Raw genomic sequence first — 25,580 nt, forward strand, 5'->3', positions numbered from 1 at the left:
AAAAATAACAATTTAGCTGCCATTATTTTTTAGGGGACACATCAATTCAAATGTAAATTATTAAAGTTCAATGGTAACTTTTACACTTATGTTGCATTTTTAAATAGTTTTTTGCATCACTGCATCAGTGTGAGATAAGGGTTAAGCAGCTGCACAGAGATTAGTGTTAACCCTGACACATTGATCTTATGTCATCTGCTCTGTTGGCTCTGCAAAATATTGTTGCCCCAATGCCCAGGAGAGGCGGGGAAAGGCAGGGTGAAGAAAGGAAGCATGAGCAAGGACATTGTCAAGGTACTATATGGGCTCAGTGAATCAGTTTTAGAGTAGCTTCTCACCACTTGTTTCTCTTTTTTTTGTCCATTAAAGCCTCTGCGGGTCTCACAGCTGAACTAATGCCAGGAACAAACCGGACATCAGCGATGTAGCACACCTCACACGCACCAAGGTCATTGACAGCATTGCCAGTGGTCGTCAGCTTTAGTGCTCATCTTTGCAAATGTGATTTTTAGGTCATTGTCAGTGTGTTTCCATCAACGGCTCATTTGATTGACGACACAGAGGTCCAGTAATAGACGTGACCCATTGTTCACGACAGTTAATTTCAGTCTTGGCCAGATTCCCTGTCTGGGTAAATTATTGCTCATTGAATCCAGTGGTGTCATTGACACAGATATTTATCCTGTTGAGAAGTTTAACCAAATGGATCGTCTGGGACGTTGGGCTTTATGCTTTTTGGCGTTAAATCGATAATTTATTCTAGCATCAAAAAAGTGTCATCCCTCTCTGCTTTCTTAATATCAGGTGAACTGAGTGACACTTTAAAAATAGCCTTGAATGTATAATTCTTGTTCTTGTAAGGTAGCAGCATGGAGAAGCATCAAACAGCAATCATACTAGCCCTGTCCACACGTTAGCACCATGAAATGAGGAAAAGTCAGTCATTTTTGGCAACATTTAAATTGGCTTTGCTTTTTCTTAGATCTAAGATGAGGTGCGCCATTGGAGTTTTCTTCTGTAAAATGTTCTTTTCATCATAGACCTGGATAATGATATGTTTACCTCCTGGAGGGTTTTCTTAGCTGATGTTTTCCTTGCCGTGCCAACGGTACCTGTGATCAGCCATTGCTGTTGTTTCAAAAAGATGTCTCAATATTTTCTGTTGCGGCTGAGCTTGTTTGGGTATTTTTTTTCTCCAATTTTACCATATGTTTGCATGGACCAGAATTCATGCTTCTCAGTTCTGTTTGATACATTCTTCTGGTTATTAGAGTATGAAAATAGTTTGCTAATTTGAATTCTGTGCTTTTTTTGGTTTTGGAAACAAAATGTTGACCCTGGTAATATTTTATGAAACAAGGAAGGTTTTACAAAACTTTCCCACAAAGCAGCATTTAAAGTCCTATTCCAGTCATCTTTTTATTTATTGTAAAAGGGTCCCAGTGGTCTTTTAGTTATGATTATGCCGTTTTTAGCCTAAATAAAAAAAAAAAACCTGTGTTGTTTTTTTTTACAATAGTTTCTGCAATAGTTCTTTCAAAGTTCACCTCTAAGTTGTGGGTGGTATTGTCGGCGGAGTAAGCCCGCCCCCTCTTCCCGTTATCCATCTGTTTACATGCTCTCCTGCTAGCTAACAGCCCCTCACAACCCCATCTAAGATTGGGAGTGAAGCAAAAATGGCTGGTTGGCTCCAGTTTTGGAGCCGCGGTAAAGTTTTGCTGTACCAGCTCGGATGAGGAAAACGAAGACGTACATGGATCTAGTCTCCTGCAAGTGGATGCATCAGAGGGGGGTGGAAAAGGGAGCTGGTGGGACATTGATTAGCTTCTACATCACACAAACAAGCTTTTTCCAATAGCATTTTTTGTCTGCTCCTGATTCACGATTTGAAGAAAGAAAAACTCAGAAATGTATTTTAAATCTTAACTATTATTTTATTTTTGTCCTTCGTCATGAGAAATATGCATTAAAAACGGCGAAAACATGATTTTCACCAAAGTGGGTCTTTAAATGAGACGTCATGTTCGATTTTGGAAAAGATTGGCCATAAAATAGCTGAAAATTCCTAAAGTTGTCCTGTAATTTGGATGTCATTGCCTGATGTTGTGAATGAGAATGAGAACCAAAGCTATTTTGAATACTATCTAAGGTAAGATTGTAATTAAAATAAATTAGGATTAAATCACTGTTAAAAGTGACAAATGCAAAATGATACATTTTGAATTGAGCTCACTGACCTAAATGTTCGTTGAAAAGCAGTATAAAGTCGATTTCACTTTGACAGATCATGAGAGCAACTTATGCTGCTAACAAAAGCAATAATCAGGCCCAACAGTCTGAAAATCCGCTCGTTTCCATGTATGACACAGAGGCTAATATACAGCCTTTCAGCAGCAGGAAGAAAAAGCTTTCAATGGCGTGCAAAAAGATTAAATTGTGAAGTTTTAGGGTGATATCTCACCACAGCTTGACAGTCTCAAATTTTCTTAGCAGAAACTGGTACAGTGGTGGAGGGCTTAAGCTATAGAACTTGCGGTGTGTATGACAGGGAGGAGGAAAGGAGGCAGTGATGAGGAGGCAGGGAATTAGGCGGAGGGGAGAGGGATGAAGAAGAAACGGGGGATTTGGAAAGCTACTCTGCTAGAATAGAAAAAAAAAGGAAATGAGAGGAGTGAGAGAGCAGTGACCCAGAAAATAATGACACTCTGTACACCTCCAGATACTCCAGAGCTCAAATAGAAACAATTAGTCCAGATCTTCTTAATGAGACTTAATAAAATCTTAACTCAGGAGAAACATGCCTTGTATGTTCAGAAGGGAGAGGTGAATCAGGAGGGAAGCAGGTAAGGGATCAGGAGAAATGATTGGGTTGTGTGTTGTTTCTCACACGTGTGGAGGCAGATATGCAAACTGCTGAATATCACATCCATTAGGGACGATTAACCAATCAGTTACGTGTGAGATGTGAATACAGGCTGTACCTGTAAGCACACATCATTAAAATAATCATCATTTTCTTAGTAATTTGGCCTTTTGCTTTAAGGAGCCTTCCTAATATCCTTCCCTGGACGGAGTGCTAACTTTTTTGGGTTGTCTTTTCCTGTTTCTTCCCGCCACTACTCAGCTTTCTGTCACTGCCACCTAAAATGACCTTTCCTTGTCCTCTCCCTCTTGCACCACATCTTCTTCATACTCGATTCCTCTGTCCTTTACATCTGGACTCTTTCTCTGGCCTATCTCTCTGTCTCTGTTTTTCTACCTGTTGTGCTCTTTTGTGGGGAGCCAGTGAGGGGAAGCTGGTGGTCCTGGCTTTGGCCATTGGTGTGGCAGAGCAAGATGACTTTGCCAATATCCCTGACCTGCAGGAAACAGCGCAGGCTGCCCCACCAGCCAATCAGGAGCCCCCTCCTGAGAAGAGGTACCAGATGATGTATGAGAGTGAGCTGTGCGTGTTTTCTTTCGATGTGTCAGTGCAAGAATGAGGGTACAGGATACAAGTATGAAAGAAAAATAAGAGATGACTTGAATCTATGTTGAGAAGAGTTTGTTTTGAGATATTTTCAGTGAGTCACTCCACTTAGAAGCCACAGAAGTGCACCTGAAATAGTACCTCATGGCTTTGTTGAAAAAAAATTGAGAGCTGACTATGAAACTTAACATGGGAAAAATATTTTTATAAAGCTGAGGTACAAAGATGAGAAAACATTTTGGGGCTTTGCCAAAAAGCAGTAATGAGCTCATAAATCACAGACATGAGATCGTCTCTACATCTTATTTTGAAAATCACAATTTGTACCACTCAAATCAAATTATTTCCATGCTTTAAATAACAGTGCTAAAAATAAAAGTATTGCAAGTTATCCCAATGACGGTGGTCTTTTTTTCATGAGCATGATAATTATCTTTTGGATCACAATCACATTTTTCTCAATTTTCATCATTTGTTTTTTTTTTTTCCTTTTCACTTTTACCTCCTACCAGTAATTGCTGCATCTCCCTTGCATTTTCATGCTCTTATTATCCCAGTCCTTTCTGCTCCTGTGTTCTTTCTCCCCTCGTGCTCATTAGCTTCCTTCAATCACCCTCTGCTGCGCTGAGAGTCTCGTCTCTGTAGCTCCACAGAGGATCCAGAGAGCCTCCTCATTATTCCACAACATGTTAGTCACTTACATAAACATGCAGCTAAAAATAACCGCCTTCCTTGTCAGCCAACTTACACACTAGAAGTCCAAAATATTTCCTCTAATTCACAAAGATGCCCCAGCCCTGCTCATATCGGAGTAATTGGCTCTGCTTTCTAGTGAGGAATTGGAACAGTTTTAACAAATGAGTACATGGGGTGTGCCGTGTGAAGTAAGCAGCTCAAGTAATTTCATGGCTACAGATAGTAGTTGGGGTCATTTGTAGCGGTGTGTACCCCCCCAGAGGCTTCAGAGTGGAGGTTGTGTTTGCTCCAGCCTCAGGTACCTGCCGCAGATTCAATTTCCCCTGCAGCCCAATTAGACCCTTTTTACTTCGCCTCATACCCTGAGAAATTAGACACACCTAGGAAATAGATAATAGCACATAGCTTGAGTTAAAATGGCAAAGGAAAGCGAACACATTCTGTTGTACCCGTCACACTGATTATTCCTCATTCATACGTCTTTTATCAGTTTGACACATGATTTAAAAGCTGGGCTCCATTACAAGACAGATGGTAACTGCTTTCTTACCCAAACTGCACAGCTGCAGTGTGAAACTCCACACTTGCCTGAATTGTTCTTTGCTAAACAAATAATCTCCTTTATTTATTTGCCTTCACAGCATCGCTATGCCAACAGCTAGTTTCTCTCGGTTATTTCGCTTCATTTCAGTGTTTTGCCCCCAAGCGTGATGTGACCAATACTCTACATGGAGTCACAAAAAAGCTCAAATGCTGCCTTTGTGAACATCCAAACTATCTTCATTATTCAGGATTACCATGAACGTCACAAAGGCAAAGAGGGGGGATATTTGTTCATGCTTTTACATCCATTTTGTCTGTTCTCCCTCTTGAAATTGGTGTAGAAATCTGTTCTTAGACTAAACAGCATGGAAGGATCTATCTTTATTAACAGTAATTGGGCACACTGCGGATCATTTTTAGGATTAGCTTGCAGTTCAATTAATTTCTTTACTCTGAACGTAATGACTGGCAGTTTGCAATTGAGAAGTAAGGATTGTTTATAATGAAAGTGTCGAACGACCCAACTCGTCTGTCACAAAGCTAAGACGTACAGTAATTCCATTTAAGTCATTATTAAATTTTTTGTTTTTAAAAATGACAAATTTGAATTTATAATGAGTGTTTTTAACAGACTTTAATTGGCAGCTACATTTAAAAACAGCCTGGAAACTGAAGGTAGAAGTTGTCTGTGGCATCAGCACTGACTTCACAGATTTGTAATCAATCATGTTATTAGCGTGTTGTTCAATCTAAATATGCTCACAAAAGGAGAAAAGGCAGCTTTGTCTTTTTTTCTTGTCTTACAAATGTGTAGAAATCACAGGAAGGGCAATCAGGACATCTCAACAAGTTATTTCAGCCTCACAGAATTTTATACTGCATTGTTTTAACTGAATTTATGATTATGCATTTGTGTTATTTGTGCAAACACATGAAAAAAGTATCAGGCTGATCCCTTGTACTTTTTTTACTTGGTTTATACATCCAGTAGTGTTTGCTTTAGTGAATACATACTTCACATTCTTAAACATTTAAATTGGGTTTTAATGAATACTTTTTATTATTCTGATGGTATTGTAAACCGTTTATCTAAAAACATGAAAACATTAAAAGACAAACAAAAAACAGCTATGATTGAAATAAAACTTTTTAGAAGAAAGAGAAAAAAATCATGACATAGATAAAAGTTTGATCGATAAAATTAGCATAATATAATGTCAAGGCAAAAGTGCAAACTTTTTAAGTCATCACTGCAAAATCCCCCACCTCCATCAGAGGAGCATCTACCATATTATAGGAGAGGATGAACATTTTAAAGTTAAAATTTAAGAATGATTACTCATTAACTGTTTAATTACATAACATCAAGCTTAGTATAAGCCAACTCAAAGGGTTTTCTTTATAGTTATTGTTACTTTTGTAATTTGGAATTTTTTCTTTTCAGGTTTTCCTTTGGCTGTATAATACATAAATCTTATATCGAATCTAAACAAAACCGTGACCCAACAGTAGAGGTTTAAACCAAATCATGGGGAAAGGGAATACCTAATACAAACACCATAGTGGCATTGTAAAAATTTGCATTTACAGCCAGTTGCATATTGTAGTTATGAAGAAACAAGCAATCAACCATGTTTTACCTTGTACTGGTATAGAAAAGTGAATGGAGAAGATGAATATGAAATCTGACACACTCACAAACACTGCCACAAAGACTGTTTGTCTGTATATAGATATAAATTAATAACTTTGTTTAAATAACTGAATGTAAATCATTATAAACTCTGATAATACATGTAAAATTTGGTTGAATTAAAAAACAAAGGAAAGTTAATTTTTTAGTTTAAATTTGCACCCCACACTAGTGTGTTGTATTTTTCCTAAGTTTATCAGAGTAAGTCATTTTATTATTAACTGAATATAAACAAGGCAACACTTTGTCATTGTTTGGATTTGAAGTCACTATTGGCTATTACACTCTGGCAGTAAAACAGAGCCGATAAGTTGCGTGGTGAAACCGGACATTGACCCATGTTCTCCAGCTCTGGAGAGAAGAGTTGAATTTCCTGCTGTAGTTTAGATGTGTTTCTGTGCAGGGCAGGTATCTCGTAAAGTAACAACAGATATTGTCAGTACAACAAAATACTACACAGCACACAATAGCAGAATGCACATCAAAGGCAGCTGGATACATTTCCATAAGAAAGTTGTCATTAGGTAATGATAGTGTCATTAGGGAAAAGCAACAGAGAGAGACAGAGAAAGAGGGCGAGCCTCTGGTAGGTCTGTTGTTCTTTTATCATTGCAATAAAACATAGAGCTCTTTCATGTTTAGAATTGTAAATGCATAAAGACATTAGTTTTGTCGTTGTGCTGAATAGTGTAGTGTGTGGCCATGAGTACAAAACAACTTATATTTGTTCTGAGACTGAGACATTTCCGATGTGATGACAAAGGACAGTCAAAATGTGAGAGACCCTTTCTTTCATCCACTCATGCTCCTACGTTGTATGTACACACATATCATCCAAGCGTGTGTCATTCCCATCACTCATCTCCACCTGCCTTTCTCATGTTACGCCTCCTAAATTTATTACACTTGCTTTGAACTGGACATCACTGGCAAAGGTAAGTCCAGAGCCTCTGGAGGTAATGTGATTAGTAAATGTGATTCACGAATGTTAACGCCATCAGTGCAAACATCAAAGAGAATTCTCTCTGCTACTGATGAATAAAAAAAAACTGCACGTGTACTGGAGGCACCAGTTTTCCTCCATCACCAACATCCATTATTAAGCTTTGAGTTTATTCAAATACCTTACAAAATATTAGCCTTAGTTATTTAAAATACACTCAAGTTGTACAGTATTAGTACATTGTTAATAGTTTTTTACTTATTGAAGTCATATCATCCATCAAAGATAAGCAATGTCCCACAGACGCACAAGGGTGCAAACCAAATACACCTGAGAAGCAAACATAACTAAAATGAGAACTAAATACCTTTTTGTAATAAAGACACGTATTAAAAAAAGAAATTCAAAGTTAAAGCAGGACAATGTTGCATGAAAAAAGAAATTTTCTCTTTATTGTAAAATTCTTTTCAAAATTAAAAAAAACAAACTTTTGTTTTACCTAGCCTCACTCTACAGGTCATCTAAACTGAGGACAAAAGTCAAGAAATGTATCTTTGATAGATAATATCTTTGTTGGAAACAGCTACATGTTGCTCTTTTTACACAAATCCTATGAATTGTCAAAAAATAATCTTCTCCACCACCACTCAACAACTTAGTTATACCATTTGGTGTTGTTAATGAGCTTCTGGTGCCCCAAACCTCATGCTAAGAAGGCTGCTACGCAGTTTTTCCTGCTCCCATTTTGACTGGGAATGTATTCTTCAGTCAAACGCTCAACTCAGCCCAACAAACTCCAAATAGCACAAAATGGCAGAATAAACTCATTGTTGTTCACCTTTCAGCGTATCGCATATCAGCTTTCACTGATTCTCACGAGTGGTTTGGCAGAGATTTTTACACTGGATGCCCCTCCTGACACAACCCTGTATTTTATGTCCAGACTGGGGACCGGCACAGGGAGACCCAGACTTGGTCACCCTTTTGGCTACAGAACAAACTTGTTGGTGCTGGTGGAAAAGATTTGACCGATTTGTCATTGGTGCAAGTCAAATGATGTGCCCTGCTGCACATCTCTAAATGACATCACGGAAAAGGACAAGATGAGATTGTAACAACAAACAAAAATTCCACAAAACACAATTTTGTGCACTATTTACTTTAAAAAATTTCAATAAACTATATTGTATTATGCCTTTTTATTGTTTAATTCTCAATTGTGTATTGGTTAACAGAGAAACAGTACAGTAGGAAGTAAACCAACGTCATGGAGCTTGCATTGGTATTAGCTTAAGAACCTTATTCAGGGAGAAATGTATGTACAGTGCTTGAAGCACAAACAACACAGAGTAAAGGCTTCTGTGTTCTTTGACTACAGTTAAAAGCAATCCATATAACCATGGCGTTTTCCCACTAGCCATGATGGCTTTGTGGGCCCTCATTTAATAAACCTGTGAGCTCAGCGGCTAGGGAGCAGCATACTGAGTGGCTGTGTGCTTATGATGTGTGTCAGGACTGGCCTGACAGTTTAAACTGCAGTGTTGGTCAAAAGACTAAGAGGAAAGGATGATATGTTTATATTAGCTATCTATGATTGGGGTTCTTAGAAGGCTTAATTAGCATGCTAGAGCGGCTTGTTAATGCCTCGCTGGTCTTCTCTCCTACATTTCAGTCGCGATTCAGTGAGCACAGACTGCAGGTTCTACCGAAGAGCGCAGAGAAGCCACGAAAAACCTGAGACTTTTAAATTGAGATCTGTCTCTCAGTGGCAAGCGAACAGTCAAACACTAAAGCAGGTTCAGAACAGATGGAGACAAATGTGTATCCTTGTGCCATGATAACATTCAATCCACTTGCCTGTGGCTTTTCAATTATTCACCCATGCATGTTTTTTTTCTTTTTTTTTGCATTGCAGATATTAATACGCATGTCTGAATATTTCTGTGCCTCAAAAACAAAATGCAATCCATTCGACTCTGCCTGTTAATTGTCATGTGGGCTACATAATATCACCTCATAATTTATGAGCTTATTACATTGCTAAGCTTGACATAAAAGACTACCAGAGTCAATGGAAGTTATGGTTCCTTTAGCTAAATCAATATGAATGGGTGTTTGTTTAAGTTCTTTCTTGTGTGTTTGTTCTGTAACTGCATTAGTTCCAGACGGCGGGGGTAAATCTGAATGTGCTGGTGTGTTTTTCTCTGTAATTTTCGGTCATTCTAAGGTCACATACATATAGAGGCCCTGAGGTGAAAAGCATGGCAACATCTGAGATTTCAAAAACAACAAAAAAAAGCTCATTAAAATAAATAGAATTGCTTAGTTGTGTTTTTCCTTTTCTGATATGGATTTTTATTTTATTTTATTTAAGGGGAGTTTATTATTTTTCAGTTTTTTTCTTTATTTAAGTCCTTATTATGCTAGAATGGGTTGTGTTTTGTTTGATTTTTGTGCTGTGGTCTGTTTTCTTTTTGAAAAAAAAATCATTGTTGGATGCTTTAAATGAATGTTTTTTAAGAATTTTTGTATTTATGATGAAGTGATTTCACTTCTGGGCCACCAAATATTCACCAATTCTTTAGAAGTCAGTTCAGATTCTTTTTTTATATACCAAGAAAAAAAAACAGTATTGATCTGAGTCAGGATGATAGAATCTGTTTGCGTGCTTGTGCATAAACATGCTAATTGTTTATGCTATACCATGTTAGTCTGACACAGCGCTCCTCCTGTAAGATGGATTTTGCAGGCCTAATTAATCAGCAGAGTCTTCGGGGGGTCTGCTTAAGATGGTCCCCAAGGCTGCGGTGTCCTGTGGCCAGCGCGCTCATCCGCACATCACGGTGGGAATGTTGACATCCATTTGGTCACAGGGAGAGTAGACTGCATTAAGGCAGAGAAAAGCGAATTACAAAACCAGGACGAGTGGAGTATATGCATCCATCCATATATAAACGGGTCAAAAGTGAATGGGGGAGAAAAAAAATTCGACAAGCAAATCCATCTATGCTGAGTGAAAGTACTCAGAGAGTACTTGCTGTACTCTGGCCAGCAGGTACATGCTGGTACACATGCTCTTCTTGTACATCAAGATAGTTGGATGACAGTGGGGGGGTGGGGGGTAAGCTGTTAGGTGCATTTGGAGCACCGATGCCCTGCCTCAGGACAGGTGCAGAGTCAATTTCTCAAATTAATCATGATTTAGAACATTAGGTGGGCCCGTTTGGAGTTTCAATAGGGCTTTAGAAAAGGTAATATTACCTGGCATGATTGCTTAGTTGTTGTAATTGAGCTCTGAAATATGAATGCTAAATTGCAGAGTGTTGTGGGAGAGCATAAAGGGAGGCAAAACAATGAGCTGTCAGAGATGAAGCAGACACTTTACTCGTTGCGTTTAACATTTTCATGGATTCTCAAAATAAAAATAAAAATAAAACTCAAAAAGTATAAAAAGATCAGCACTTGGAAGGGACTGATTTTGCTAAAGATTTCTGTTTCCATTAGAGGATTGGTAAGAAGAGTATGCACACATGCATTAAGCAAAATCTGCAGGTTTTATTTATTGCTTAAATTCCTGAAATGGGTTTTCATTAAGTTTTTTTTGTATGTTAATATATACACTAGTTTGTAAATGTATGAAATAATTAGCCAAGAGTAGAAGCATCCATATTAACAAGTGGTGGCAAAATGTGTAGCTGCGTTCCAGGGGAGAGTGCAGCCAGGCTGACTTCAGTGTGAAGGATGATGTGTTTCATGAGGATGACGAGTTATGTAAGCAGCGGCGTGCAGTGGTTCTCACTGTCATCCTGGGAAACATGCTGCACGTTTAAAGAATTATGGATCAAGTGGGTGGCAGTGAAACCGAACACAGATATTGAAATACATCACTTGACGGTGTCAGTGTTTGTTTTGAGTGTGATAGTTTGCAGTGGGGGGGGGGGGGGGGGGGTCTGAATGTCTGACAAAAGAAAATAAAAAAAAAGAGGGGTTGGGTTGGGCTCTTTCTCTCGCGTCTCTCTCCAGCCTAGAAGTGGAGTGTCTTTCTTCCCCTTCCCCCCCTCTTCGAGCTGCTGGCCCTCGGTCAGGTAACAAAACAGGATAGTATCACAGGACGGTGAAACCCAAAGTGGCCCCGCCTGCCTCCATATGTCCGCTGATGTGAATGTGTGTCTGCGAGGCTCTCACCCGTACCTGTCATATATCCTAAACCTTCTTTGTTCTCAGTGTGTTTGCCTGTTTGTTGCAACCCTCTAAACACACCCTTCCCGTTGCGCCCATTCCCAACTGCCTCTTGTCACAGACACCCCAAACCCCCATATGTATGGTCTGTGTTTCAAGAGTCGTTGCTATGCCAACAGCCCACTTTCTGTGTCTTAGCTGTGGGAGAATCTGATCTAAGTCCACTCTGCCTCCCACTGGATACTCTAGATAACTGCAGGCTATGCACAATCATATCAACCATATCAGCTCCCAAGGGGTAGGAGAGAAAAAAAAGCTTTGGCACTAACAACCAGCAATTGTATTTCCACCATCTGCCACAATTAATATTCCCATATTTATCTATTTATTAAAAGAAAATTGATAAAAAAAAAACAAAAAACAACTTAATTTTCAGGTCTTATAATTAGAATCTGGAGAAGGACACTTACTTTGCTTCTCACAAAGCAGCAGTCTGACCGCTTTGATGAAAAGAGCCCGAAGGCAGGGAGCAGAGGGCCACCTCAAGGTACTGTGGAGTTAGTGAGTGGCCGCTCTTATAGCTACAGTGGCTCTTACCTGAGAACGCACTCAACTCCTGAATGAAGCATGAAGGAGGATGAATAATTGAAGATGTTCTCTCTCCCATCGATACGTTGGGGGGTGGAGGAGGAGGGGGGTGCCGACTTAAATCCAAAGGAGCCTCTCCCCTCAAACTGGCCTGCAGTATGGAGTAATTCTGCCTTATGGTAAGGCTGTTGCCTTCCTTGGTTTCCTGGTGATGTTACTAAATGCATCGCAAAGGGAACTCCCTTACCTTTATGAACATCCCTCCTTCACGCCCGTCTCGCTGCAGTCCCTTTGCTGGTTGAAGTGATTGTCTGTCTGCTCGTCTTGTTTGCTTGCTTTTTCTGTCTGTCTAAACTGTCAGTATATTTTACCTCACTTTTTGTCCTTGTCTTTTGCAAAACTGCTCACATTAATACAATCAGCATCAAAAAATAAAACTCTCATCCAAATCTGCAGTTTAGTGCGTCCGACAAAACCATCTCGGAAAGGCTTGACAGTAAATGCTGGCCAGACAGACAGACTTTCTGTGGGCTCCTTGCTTATTGCCTGTCCAAGGCATTGCCTTCACTCTCTGAGTGACAACTACTTGCATATATTAAATATGCACATGTAGCCAATGCCAGGCTATGCTTTGGCCCCTGTGTCCCTGGTCCCCTCTTTTAGAGTGTTGCTAAATGGTTGGAAAATCTGGGTATTCTTGAGAAGATACTTTGAGTTTTGGGATTTTTTTTTATCAACTCCCTGTTTTGTAACACTCTAAATGTGCTCCTCCCATGTTCTTACTATTTGTCCCCTCTGTGTTTACAGTGATTTTCATTTTTGATATGGTATTTCTCTTTGGTATTTTATCTTCTCTTTTGTTTTGAGCTCTCTTCTTAAAGAGGGATGGTTCTTGTTGTCCGCATCCTGATGATCAATCATATTTATTGTCTTTTTCTCTTTTTTGTGCTCTTCTTCTCTTTTTTTTAGCATGTGTGGTCTTTCCAGAGTAACTGTGTGTGTGTAGTTCTTCAGTCTTGTCTGTACTTATCAGACTGACCAAACTAAGCCTCTCTTGTGTTTACAGGCTTTCCTACCTTCATTTCCAACCTCTTTTGCAGCTCGCTTTCTCTCTAATGTTCTGGTGTTTGTAAAAAGTTTGCTCTCTTTGGTTTTGGTTTTCATATTGTTCATGCTGTTAACACTTGCTATCTCTTCTTGTACAGAGAAATAATTTTCAGCTTGCTTGTGTATTCCACACGTTGCTTTTTAAGCGTTTCCTCTTATCAACAGTTATCATTGTGTTTAAAATGCGTGTTTGCAACTTCAGCATCCTCTCTTGTCTGATTATTGTCTGTCCCTTTCTTTGTGTGTCTGTTCCTCGCTTTGTCTGTTCATTGATTTAATTGTCTGACTGTGTTTTTGTGCTCTGTCTCTCCATTTCTCCCAACCAGCCACCTCTATGGAGTACAGTGTCTCTGATGTGTTACCATACATTAACAAAGACTTTTGCATCAGACTCTTTCCTGCTCTGTGTTTGCTTTAAACTCTGTTTATCAAGTTAATCAATCTACTCTTCTATAAGCTGTTGTCCTCTGGTTTCCTTTTCTCTACACTCTGTGGTTCTTGTTTTCATGATGAACATAGGGGTGTTTCTCCCTGATGGTTGCTCCCACATGTTTTCCACCATCCTCATATGCAGGAAGTCAGCCTAACATCTATTAACATGTGTACCTTTGTGCCAGCCATGCCAGGGGAGACCCCTGCTCTCTCTTTTGTGTTTCCAGAAATCATTTGTGTTGTCAATGTAACAAAGAAATGAAACAGAGTTTCTATCCTCTGCATACTGCTGTACCTATCTGTCCACTGTTGTTATAGTAACATTATGTTGCTATATATATATTTATATATATATGTCTTCATTTGCTGTGTGTCTCATCTTCCAAGGGAATCAGTGTTGATCAGAAACTTTCTGCTGAATGTGGGGATCAAACTGATGTTGCGTCTAAAGTTTAGTGATTGTGCTTTGTGTCTGAAAATGTGTCTGTCCATGTGGTGGAGGTACTTCTTGTCAGATATGTGGATGTATGCCACACTGGTGGAGTCATCTCACATGCAAATCGCCATCAAACATGACTCGACATCAGTAGCTGTCCATACTGGCGCCCATCATTAAGGTGTGGAATCTCTGGCGGACTTAATTTGGCTTCACTCGCGATAGCAGCCGACCACACATTTGTACTTTGAAGTGACATCTATCCAAAGCAAACTTGGACCAAAGTGATCGTCTCAGATAGGCAGTTTTTAACCGCTAAGCAGGTGGTGGCTGGACTCCCTGTGTGCTCAGATGTTCTGTCTTTCTGTTGATGACTCTGCTCCTGCCATGTTCTCACTGCGTTCCTTCTGTCAAACTATGTTTTTGTTTACAGGGGCAACAAGCCAGCTAATAGCCCCAAAGGTCACCCTCCAGATGCTGATGGCCACTCCTCTGTTACTGACCTGGCCAACTCTCTCACTGGAGACATGGTGATGGTAAGAAGTATATCGGATTGCATATCATCTTTGCTTTTTCAGTCTATATGAACAGACCCAATCTATTTACCAGTGTACTTTTTTTTTAACAATTAACCAATCAGTCTCAAAGTGTTGCACATAATAAAATTACTAAAATAATTAATGTTGCAATAAAGCATTTCTACTTTAGAGAAACACAATAAATAAATGTACAATAAACTTTACACAAAAGGAATAGAAAAGATTTAAAAATATTAACTTAAGACAGGGCTGGCCAACCCTGGTCTTCAAGAGCTTCAACCCTGCCTGTTTTTTTCAGTCCTCCCTGACCAGTGTGCTGCTGATTAGCTGACTCAAGTGATTTCACAACCTGATTGACTTGATACACCTGGTTTAGGTTGTAGGCATCAAGCAGTGCAGGTAGAGCTGGAAAACAGGCAGGGTTGAGGCTCTTGAGAGACTATGGTTGGCCAGCCCTGACCTAAGATGACAGATTTATAAAGAAAATAGGATCTTAAGACGAGAACTAAAGCTCCCATCTCCAAAAATGTTGTTCATTTCTTGCTTTAAAAGCTCACCTTAAAATAGTAAAATTACCTGTAAAATCAAGACTTGAGGTTATGCATTCAAATGTTTTTGGATCCTGTCGAAAGACAAGCAGCTGCAGTCTGAAATATCAGCAAACATAAAAGGCATTTTTTCCATGGTACTGTGTGAAAAGGTCTAAAGTTTTATAAAGTCAAAGATAAATAGAAAATGCAAGACATGTTTTTGCCTTTGAAGTTTAAAGTATTTGTCTGGGGTGACTGAAGATTTGACATGATCCTTGAGGGAATCCAAGTCCATAGGTGCAGCAGAGAACTGAGAGCTTTGTGGTGGCTGTGTTATCATCTGCATTACTATCAGCAGCCTGAAGGTTTGAGCAGGAACAGGCTGGTATAGAAGAAAATGAATAGTGCCTGAAGGAAAAGAAGCTTGGACAGACAATAGAAAAGAGGCTAAGTGAAAAAGTTAAGAAGCAGTTTAGTTTTTTGTGTGGAGAGCGTGCAAATGATAGCTAGTTTATTTATTCCTAAACCTGCTCAGCAAATTACTCAGCTAAAGGCGTTTCTCTTTGTTTTAAAGTTGCTTTCTTGTGATGTGCAACCACTTATGTATGATCGATTCAAGGTAAAAAGACTAGAAAAAAACCTTTTCTTGTCTGAAGTAAAAAATATTATATAGTCTGAAAAATTAGACCAATTTAAATAATAATCAGAATGTCTGCCTCCTTGAAAGAAACAGCCTTCTGTAAAAAACAAACAAAAAAAGGATTTCTTTACAGATACCACCTGATCAATTTGCAAAAAAGAAAAACAATGTGTCACAAATTATAACAAACAAATTATAACAAATTATATAAGTAATAACCATCTTCGCATAAAGACAATATTAAGTTACAATGTGGGGTGTGGGCAGTAATGTAATCGAAACGTTTAGTGGAAAGACTTCTCTGTTTTGTTGTGATTTCATGCTTCTTCAGTCTGACCCAGTTACACAGCACAGCAGACATCCTCATCCCACAGATTCGGATGACTTTGATGTTGGTCTGTTCTTGTCAAAGGGCAAATTAAACATAGGGGCAAATGAACAAGGTGCTTCTGAGAGTATATAGTGAAAGTACTCAACACACTAGAAAGGTCTTGTAAAGTTGAAGAGGTTTTCAAAAAATCAGGAAAAGGTGCAGATGAGCTTTCTCTGCAAGGCTTTGTCTTGAAAGTGATGGGAAACACAAGTGTCAATGTACACATTTGTATTTTAAAATACGATTTAAATTTAATCTTTTGCATCTGGCTGTGTGAGGGTTTTTTATTTTCTTTTTTTTGTGTGTTATTTGTCATGCTTTGTGTTTAGCTCTGATTTCAGATTTATTCATCCCACAGTCATTTTTGTGTAATTCATAGCTGTTTATGTTGTAAATCAGTGTTTTTCAACCAGTAGTGTGCCGCGAGAAATGGTCAGGTGTGCATTGGGAACCTACCCATTCACTGATCTATAAACATTTACTATCTCCAGGATATCAGCTCTTTGTTCATCCAAACAGGTCCCGATAAAACACTGAGAAGTTAGGAATATGAAAGATCGTAAAATACTTTTTTCTTTGTGTTTATTTAATTCTATTAAAGACACTTTGATAAGAATGACGGTACCGCGATTTAGCCGCAGCTTCAGCTCTGTTTTCGGAAAAGTCCCACCCCTTTAACTGTCTCTGCCAATCATTCTTGGACCCCTAATCATACGTCATCAGTCTGACCAATCAGAAGTGGTTAAAGTCTTCACTTCCTTGTTCCGATTCTGCTCATAAAGTCTCCCAGTTCTAACAAAAATACCAGCTAAAGCTCGTCTTTAGCGGTGTAGCTTTCCACAGAATCCGGTGTCAGACCGTGGAACAAGTGAACAAAACAATGAAGCTCAGAGACGCTAGTCTATCTGGCATCACCAATCTCCCATAATGCATTTTGTTAAAGTGACAATGTCTCTGCGCTACTGAGTCTTCCCTGTTAAACATCTTAAAACACCAACGAACACACATCAAAGAGTTTTTAAATCTTCTTGATGAAATCAAAGGTCAACAGTTTAGTTCTCCTTCAAGGTTTGTGTTTATTAACAAGTCCAAGTCATCTTTTTTTTTTAACTGAAACACTTTTCTAATAATGTCTGGATTGAAGAACAAATTCAGTTTCAGACTTCAGTCATTTTTGAAAAATGAAACGTTAAGCTTAAATAGAAGTAATAAAAACATTTAGGAAACAGGATTAAGGTGAAGTGGCCAACAGACACAGTTAAACTAAATTGAAACAATTTAATCATCTATAAAGAAATAAAACGTTTTTGTTAAAGTTTTCAAAGACTTCATTTTTGATTAAGAAAAAAAGAATAACTAATAAAACCTTAACATGTTCACTTTTTGTGTAGCTACAGAAAACATGAATGTTAGTATTTTTGTGTAACATTTATCAAACATTTTGTGATCATATTGTTCAAAAATTACAGTTGCTTTTGCACCAACATTGAAAAAATAAAAAAATAAATCACTATTTAGAAAGAATATATGTGTTTTTTTTGGGAGGTTACATAAAATTGCATGTTAATAAACTGGAGGAAAAAACAACTACCAGGGTAAAATTTCAAATAATTTAGTTGAAAATTATTACTGAAAACTAACTTCACTTTATTCCATCTTTTAGAAAAAACAGCTGCAACTTCCAGCTTTTTTTGCCAAAATTATCACCAAAATGTGGATGACTGTATGTCAATACATACTATTTATTATTATTTTATGGATGCTGGTGTGCCGCGGAATTTCTGTCAAGGATAAAGCGTGCCTTGGCTTAAAAAAGGTTGAAAAACACTGTTGTAGATAATTGTCTCGCCATTTTCTTAAGAACAGTGATTCCAAGCTAAGTTTCTCACTTTTTAATCAGTCATGTTTTTGCCTTGTTTAAGTTTTATGAATGAATGAAGTTTCTTCCACATGTCATATCTCCTGTGTTTAAGTCCTCCACAAACATCCACCCCTGGCAGATTGGGTTGTGTTTGTTGAAGAGTTTCTATAATTAAGTTATCCAAGTTTCTTGACCTCATCATTTCAGCTGTCTCTCATTCATTCCCTGTAAAAACTTCCGGCGGCATAAATCCATTGTAGGCTATGGTACTTTAGAGACAACAGATGATGTGGCTTTGCAAACCATGAAGACTTTGTCAAACATTTGATCAGGAGTTAAATATTTCTGGATTTCTTTAGTTACCGTACGTAAATGGTGTTCTGATGAACTCCTGCTACCCTGCAAAAACTATGTCCAAGAAAATGACACGTTTTTGGATCTTTACTAAAAACGGCATAATCATAATTAAGACCATTGGGAACGCTTTTACAATGAATCAAAAGGGGGTTGGAATGGGACTTTATAGTGGGTAAAACCTGGATGACTTCTTTTTTTTGTTTGTAAAATCACGGAAGAGTGAGGAGACTATTCATCACCCTTAGGAGAACCTTAACTGAAACCCACATTACGGTAATCTTATTTTTTTAATTTGGATTTATCTTTTTAATTATTTACTGACAAAAGCCAAAAAGATTAAACAGTGGGTGCAGATAGCATAACGAGTAAAAACCCTTTTTAGATGTGCTGTGCAACCTGACTCTACTACTTAGTAGATCACTTTATTATTCAACGGAATGAAATGTATGCTTTTTTTTGTTTTTTACCTGCAACCATTATATAAAATTACCACACAAGAAAGAAAAATGTGCCCTCTTGTCTGTGAGGATAATCAAGCTGCTGAACGCTCAAAAATGTGAATGCATGGGGCAACAGGCTGTGCTTTTTTGTAATGCAAAAGAAATGATAAAAACAAATAATTTCTTGCTATGTCAAGGTGCAGATATTGTTTAGCATTTTTGAACCATCTGCAAAAGATGAAATTTTGATTAGACTGTTCAACAATGAGTGGACTGATGAAACTGCCAGAGAAACAGGAGTTTTATTTCAAGGATAAAGGGGGAAAGTTCTTAATAGGTCACCTTAGTCAGTCATTTTGAATCATCAATTGAGCAGACATTCAATATGCTGAGAGAAAAGGGTTCAGGGATTAAAGCCCTGAAGCAAATAAGAGCTGAGGTGGTTACATAAGGGACCTGGCAAAATACTGTCACATGAATTACTTAACACCTTCTGGTTTGCACATATCACATAATTAAAGGGCAGTGGAGAAATTGTGGCACATACGAGAAATAACAGCAGCTTTTGGCAACAGCAATTAATGTGCAAACTGTCATGCAGCATACACAGCGTCCGCTAGTACCTCATCCTTTCAGTGGAAAGGTAATGAACATCAAGCTGTTATAAATGAACCCAATCAGATGTTCATCTGGCACAGAATTACACACAAATCACCAAAGATAAAGGAATAATTAGACCCACAGGGGGAGTTCATCGTCACTAAAATAAATATCTTTAAGTAAAACCTCTGCCAGGTTTTCATCTATTGTATTTTAAAAATCATGGTGGGTTTCCAAATCTGGCCAAATTAGGCTTGTGTGATAGAAATAGCTGGCAGCTAACCTCTAGTATGATGAGGAAATAAAACCAGTTTATTGGTAGATTCACCACTTTGAAATAATTTAAGTATACCTAACTTGACATGTGAAAGTACACAAGGCAAATGTTAATATTCAAGCTCACAGGTAGGGTTACTTATATCTTTAGCTTTTCCTTTCTGTCCCCTATTGTCTGTAACTTTGTAACCCGATTCTCATCATGGCTCTTCACTTGTTCCTCTGCATCAGCCATTTGTTGCGCAAATGGGTCTTTTTACCTTGACATGAAAAATCAAAATAAGTTGGATCACAAAAAACTTCCCCTGCAAGTCTTCTAATATTATTCATTCTATTTTGTTAGAGTAAAATAAACAAACTTATAGATTTAGGCAGATATTTTAATTTTCAATGGTTTGAGGAGGTCAGCCATGATTTCTCCTGTTGCATTCTTAGTTGCCTATAATTTGGCATGACTGTATGTATTTAAAGTGATACACTTATTTTAATCAAAAAATTCTCATTGGTAAATAAATATTGCTGAAAAATATTTATGCCTGAATGTCTGTTTGAAAATTTCACTCTAAAAATGCTTTTTGGTTTGCATACTGCATGTTAACCTTGAGCTGATATTACTATATTGTTATTTTAAGACCTTTTAAATGTGAATGATTGAAGGCAAATATTAGAAAGATTTATGTTTAAAAAGTAACTCAGTAATTGCATTTAGTTTGTTTTTGTACTCCTGTGTCATAATAGTTGATGTTTGATACAAGAAAGAGAGGAAAGTATCACAACGGCACAACAAGCCTGTTTGTTTCATTCCGATTTTTCTCTTCATTTAAAATGAGCCACACAATATTGATTTGTTTTTCTGAGTGTCTGAAGTGTGTTTCTACCGCTAACAATAAGCGTGCCTGTCAGGAGTTGTGAAAGGGCCCGAATGCAGGAGTAGAAGAAACTACATTTAATAAATAAATCTTGGGCAAAACAAAAAGCAAAATGTGAACTCATTTGGACAAAGCAAAAATTCGAAGTTTGAAATGGGAAGATGGGTGGAGACTCGAGTTTTGACCGGCCGGTAACTAAGAACACCTACAGCGGCTATCAATAAAAACTAAAACCTGATGCGACTGTCAAATCAGAGCATAAATGAAAACAACACAAAAAATAAAACTTCACAAAAAGCACCACATCAGGCTCCACAATCAGCCATGTGATGTTTACTCCTTATATTTGATTGGACAATTAAATATTTATTCCACACAGAGGTGAATTTAAGTAACCTTTGTTAAAACAAATTCATCAAACTCCTCTTTCCTGTAAATGCAACGTTAAGAAAGGAAAATCCATTAAAAGACAGTCAGGAAGCAGAGCCACAGGGAGAAAAGAAGGAACTGTCAAAGCAGCTGCTACTGCAGAATACCAACCTTGAACTCTGCTTCTGTAGCTGTAACTATTGATGCTTCTCACACAACTCTGTCTCATCTCCTTTCACTTTGTCTCTTGTATGCTCTCTCACTCGTTATCTGTTGCTTTTATCAGATTGCGGCCATTTAGTACACGGTAATGATAAAGAAGTCACAGTGGACGGGAAAGCAAAATGTGGTCTTAAGCTCTGTATCTTCAATCTGAGCGCCTCCTTCCTTTTAAGAAAATTAGTAAGGTATTTAAAGAGTGACTCTGACTAATGTTTGCCTCAGAGTAGAAGCTGGAGCTCCAAAAATCCCACTACCTTACTTCTTTTCTCTGTCAAAGTCTGTCTGTGTGTGCTGCTGATGACCTTGCACCTAACTCTTCATGCAAGTGGCTGCTCTGAGATTCGCTACTCATTTGTTTTGCATTTGTGGCCCTGCAGTTGTCACCAGGCTCAGAGGATGACGATGGTGAAGGGCCTATCAGTGAAAAGCTGGGCCGGATCCAGTTCAGCATAGGCTACAGCTTCCAGAACACGACACTCACCGTCAAAGTCCTAAAAGGCCAGGACCTGCCGGCCAAGGACTTCTCCGGAACCTCAGACCCTTTTGTTAAAATCTACCTGCTGCCCGACAAGAAGCACAAGCTGGAGACCAAGGTTAAGAGGAAGAACCTAAACCCCCACTGGAACGAAACTTTCCTCTTTGAAGGTCTGTGTTCTAAACACTCATCAAAGCTGGCGTCACTACAGACACTGAGTGACATCATGTTCCAGTAAAAAAGAAAGAAAAATGTTGATGCTGTTTGATGCTTTTTGAGAGAGTGGGGCATTTGGGATCGTCACAATGAGTGTTTTCAGTCTCCCTGCAGCTTTCTGAGCACTTGCTAGAAAAACCAGGCTCATTTCCAGTTGATGCAGGAAACTGCCAGGTCTGCCTTTTGTACAAAATTCTGTCCATAACTTTAATAGATAAAACTTCTGACTGCTGCCCGGAAATGGAGGACATCCAGTAAATTGGCGTAGGATTTAATCTCTAGTTTGGTGGCAACATGGATTAATCCTCCAGGAGTGACAGGGTGGTGTGCAGTTAAAAATGAGGCAGGCAAAATGATAATTAAAGCTATTAGATGAGACCTCCAGAATATTTCAGTAGTTTAACTTAAAAAATACGTACAGAATCCAAACCCATTTAAGACTCCGGATTTCTGATTTGTTCTTATTTGGTCCAATTTTTTAAAAATGTATTACTTTTCATTAAAAAAAGCTTTTAGGAACAGAGATTTGAGCCACTTTTGACTAGAGTTAACATAAACCTCTTTCATTTTTCCCAATGTTACTGATAAAACTTGCAGGTTTCATCAGTACCATCTGGACTGAGCTCTTGACAAATTGCCATCAAACGCTGTTTGGATTTTAGTTTGAAACAAGGAACCCTCCAGACTAATGACATTCAATTTTCCTGGAAAAATAAATTTAAGTAACTTGTTAGGAAATTATTAATTCCTGACTACTTTGTTTTGAGATCTTTTGTCCATTGTTGTTCCTCGCACAAATAGATTATTTTACCTAATCTTTTTTTTTTAAAACAATGTGACAATTTTCACCCTATCAGGAATTAAAAATGGAAACCAGATTGTATTAAAATATGAGTCTCGGAGCTTATTGAGAAGAATTTTACATTTTGAAAAATTGACGCTACGACGCTTGACGATATTTAAATAATTACTTATTTATTCTGTTGATTTACATTCACATTCATAGCCAGTCCCTTTTGAAATTCCAATGTTTTTGCCTGACAGCAATGGTTAGACAGAGAAAGAAAAATGTGGATGCAGTCCAAATCTTTTCCAGAGAATCACAAGTGCTGATGAAAAATGAATGAGTTTGGCTTCCCAGTGAGGAATTCTCCGTAATGATCGCTGTGGGTCATTTGGGAAAACACTGACAATCGCTTTTTACATGCACTTTGGCCTTTGTCAAATTCCCCTCTGTTAGCACTCTGCTGATAACACCCCCCTCTGCCACACTGTCAGATACAAGCTTCTCACTCTTTGGGACTTTCGCTGCTCCTGGCAGTGTTTTATCAGCTTCTGTGTCTGTTTCAGGTTTCCCATATGAGAAGGTGAGGGAGCGCACTCTCTACCTGCAGGTTCTGGACTATGACCGCTTCAGCAGAAACGACCCCATTGGAGAGGTGTCAATTCCCCTGAACAAAGTGGAACTGGGCCAGATGAAGACCTTCTGGAAGGAGCTCAAGCCCTGCAGTGATGGCAGTGTAAGATGGTAGAGGCTGTCTGAGGCACATTATTTCCGTGTTGCTTATTAAAGCAAGTGGGACGAGTTTGGGGACGCTTTTCAGCATGTTGGCCTGGTGGATGCAAATTTAGGATGAGCTACTTTTTTGGCAAAGACTACGATGTCCCTGAAGTGCAAATGACACCAACAAATTACTCAATGCAAAACCATATTAAAGATCACAACGAAAATTTAAAAAGCAAAAAAAAAACCCCAAAAAAAACCACACATTACAAGAAATTACATTTAAAAGAAAAATTAAACAAAATAAAAATGAAACGTTTTGGAAAAGAAACTAACTTCTGGAAATCAAAATGAAATGTTCAAAAACGAAACACAAGAAATTTACTGAAAAAGTAGGTATCTTATGGGATATCCAATCAGTGACGTCCCATAGTATCTATGTTTTCTAGTTTCTTACTGAGTTAAATTTTTTAACATTTTATTTTGATTTCTGGAAATTCCTTTTGTTTTCTGAATATGTTTTCATTTTTTTGAAATTGATTGTGTTTTGGTTGTTTTTTTATTATTTGTTTTACTTTTTTACTTGTAATCTTTTATTTGTTTTTGTGTTTATTTGTTAGCTTGATTTGCACTTCAGGGCCACTGCACAAGACCAGACTAACTGTGTTTTGAACTAGAGCTTTGGGGCAGAAAGGACAGCCATATAAGATGCCACAATTTTTTTATGAAGTAGGTTTATCAAGGAGGATTCTTGTTCCATTGTGTTTACGCATGTTCTTCTCAGGGGAGACGAGGAGAACTGCTTGTGTCTCTCTGCTACAACCCCACTGCCAACACCATCACTGTGAACATCATCAAAGCTCGCAATCTTAAAGCCATGGATATCGGTGGAACTTCAGGTAGACACTCCTCCATGTTTATTCACGTTCTTCTTTCTTCAACCTGTGCTTGCTGCTCATCCCTCATTCTCTGGATGATGAAGGGTCTGTGGCTTCACTCGCCGCTTTGCCTTCCTCTACAAATATTTAAAGTCTTGCCTGTGCAGAGGAGAGTCACTGTCTGTTTTAGATAACTGCGGCCGCAAGGTGACATTGCATCAAGCATCTCTCAGATGACCTCTATCTTTCTGTTTATCTATGAGGATCAGGAGCCCTCCAACCAAATGTGTATCAGCCAAGTCTGGTTGGTTTTTAAAATAGGCATTTTTTGTGAAAAGTTTTTTTCCCCCTTTTATTTTGTAAAATCCTTCCAGGTGTAAGAGTGGTAGCTGTTACCTTTATTAAGTTCCCTAGAATAGTTAGACTAAGGCTACGTTCACACTGCAGGGCCTAATGCTCAATTCCGATTTTTTGAAAAAATCCAATTTTTTTGCAAGGCTGTTCACATTTCCAATTAAATGCAAACTTTTCTGATCTCCTGTGTGACCATGAAATGACCCAGAACTGACCTGCATGCGCAGAAGAGTACTCAACGGTGTACGACGTCACTCGTTGTTTGTGGAAGTAGCTAACGTTAATAATGGATGTCAACAACAGTGTTGTCAACAGCGGAGCTCTTTTTGCATTATTACATTTATTTTCACAAAGGAGCCAGCACAATTACAATCTTCTCATTTTAAGAAGGCATTGGAGCCAGGATCGTCTGTGCCCACTGTTGTGGAATAGGGATGTGTATGTGCTGGGGCCGTGCACGTGTGTGTAAGAGAGAGGAGAGTGTGCGTGCAGCAAGGTAGAGAATGAGGGGGGCAGTGTGGGCGCACATTCATGTTGTGTGTTAGGGAGGAAGGAGAACGGTAATAAAAGAAGGCTTCCCCCATAATAAATCCTATGCACTCTTTATTAACCCATTGTGGAGAATCCTGGAGAATCTAAGGGTCCAAACGAGGAAGTGAACCCCGGAGGGGGATACGCCTTCGGTCCACCGCGCTTCTGACCGCGGTCGGAAAGGGAGAAAAAAAAAAAGTAATCGTGGGAAAGGTTCAACACCAAGCTTGGCCATTTCGCTGGAAATTTAAAAAAAAAAAAACGCCCGGTTGTGATAAGAACCCTGGAGTTTGGCCTGAATAGAGCTGTCACCCCAAATATTAATCAAATCGGTGACCTCGCTTCCCTTCCACTGACTGGTCTCAGCAGCATCGTCCGCCATGGTTGATTTTTATGTTATATCGTTCCTGCCTACTTCAACGCAGAATAATGACGTTTGTAGCGTATCAATGACGTACAG

The 25,580-nt window shown here is 38.6% G+C and overlaps 1 protein-coding gene across 6 annotated transcripts in view; it reads left to right on the top strand.

The window, feature by feature from the left end:
* Positions 1–25,580, top strand: part of LOC101169108 (synaptotagmin-7-like) — a 97,792-nt gene that overhangs the window by 58,588 nt on the left and 13,624 nt on the right. For 4 of the 6 annotated variants that reach the window (XM_023955760.1, XM_023955756.1, XM_023955757.1 and 1 more), the window contains 5 exons: positions 3,287–3,418; positions 14,520–14,622; positions 21,540–21,807; positions 23,204–23,373; positions 24,142–24,256. In XM_023955760.1, the coding sequence (XP_023811528.1) occupies positions 3,287–3,418; positions 14,520–14,622; positions 21,540–21,807; positions 23,204–23,373; positions 24,142–24,256 (788 nt within the window). The remainder of the gene's footprint in view (positions 1–3,286; positions 3,419–14,519; positions 14,623–21,539; positions 21,808–23,203; positions 23,374–24,141; positions 24,257–25,580) is intronic. The other 2 variants (XM_023955758.1, XM_023955755.1) reach the window with 1 other exon arrangement.

This window comes from Oryzias latipes, chromosome 6 (genome assembly GCF_002234675.1).
Source record: "Oryzias latipes chromosome 6, ASM223467v1".
Classification (NCBI taxonomy): Eukaryota; Metazoa; Chordata; class Actinopteri; order Beloniformes; family Adrianichthyidae; genus Oryzias; species Oryzias latipes.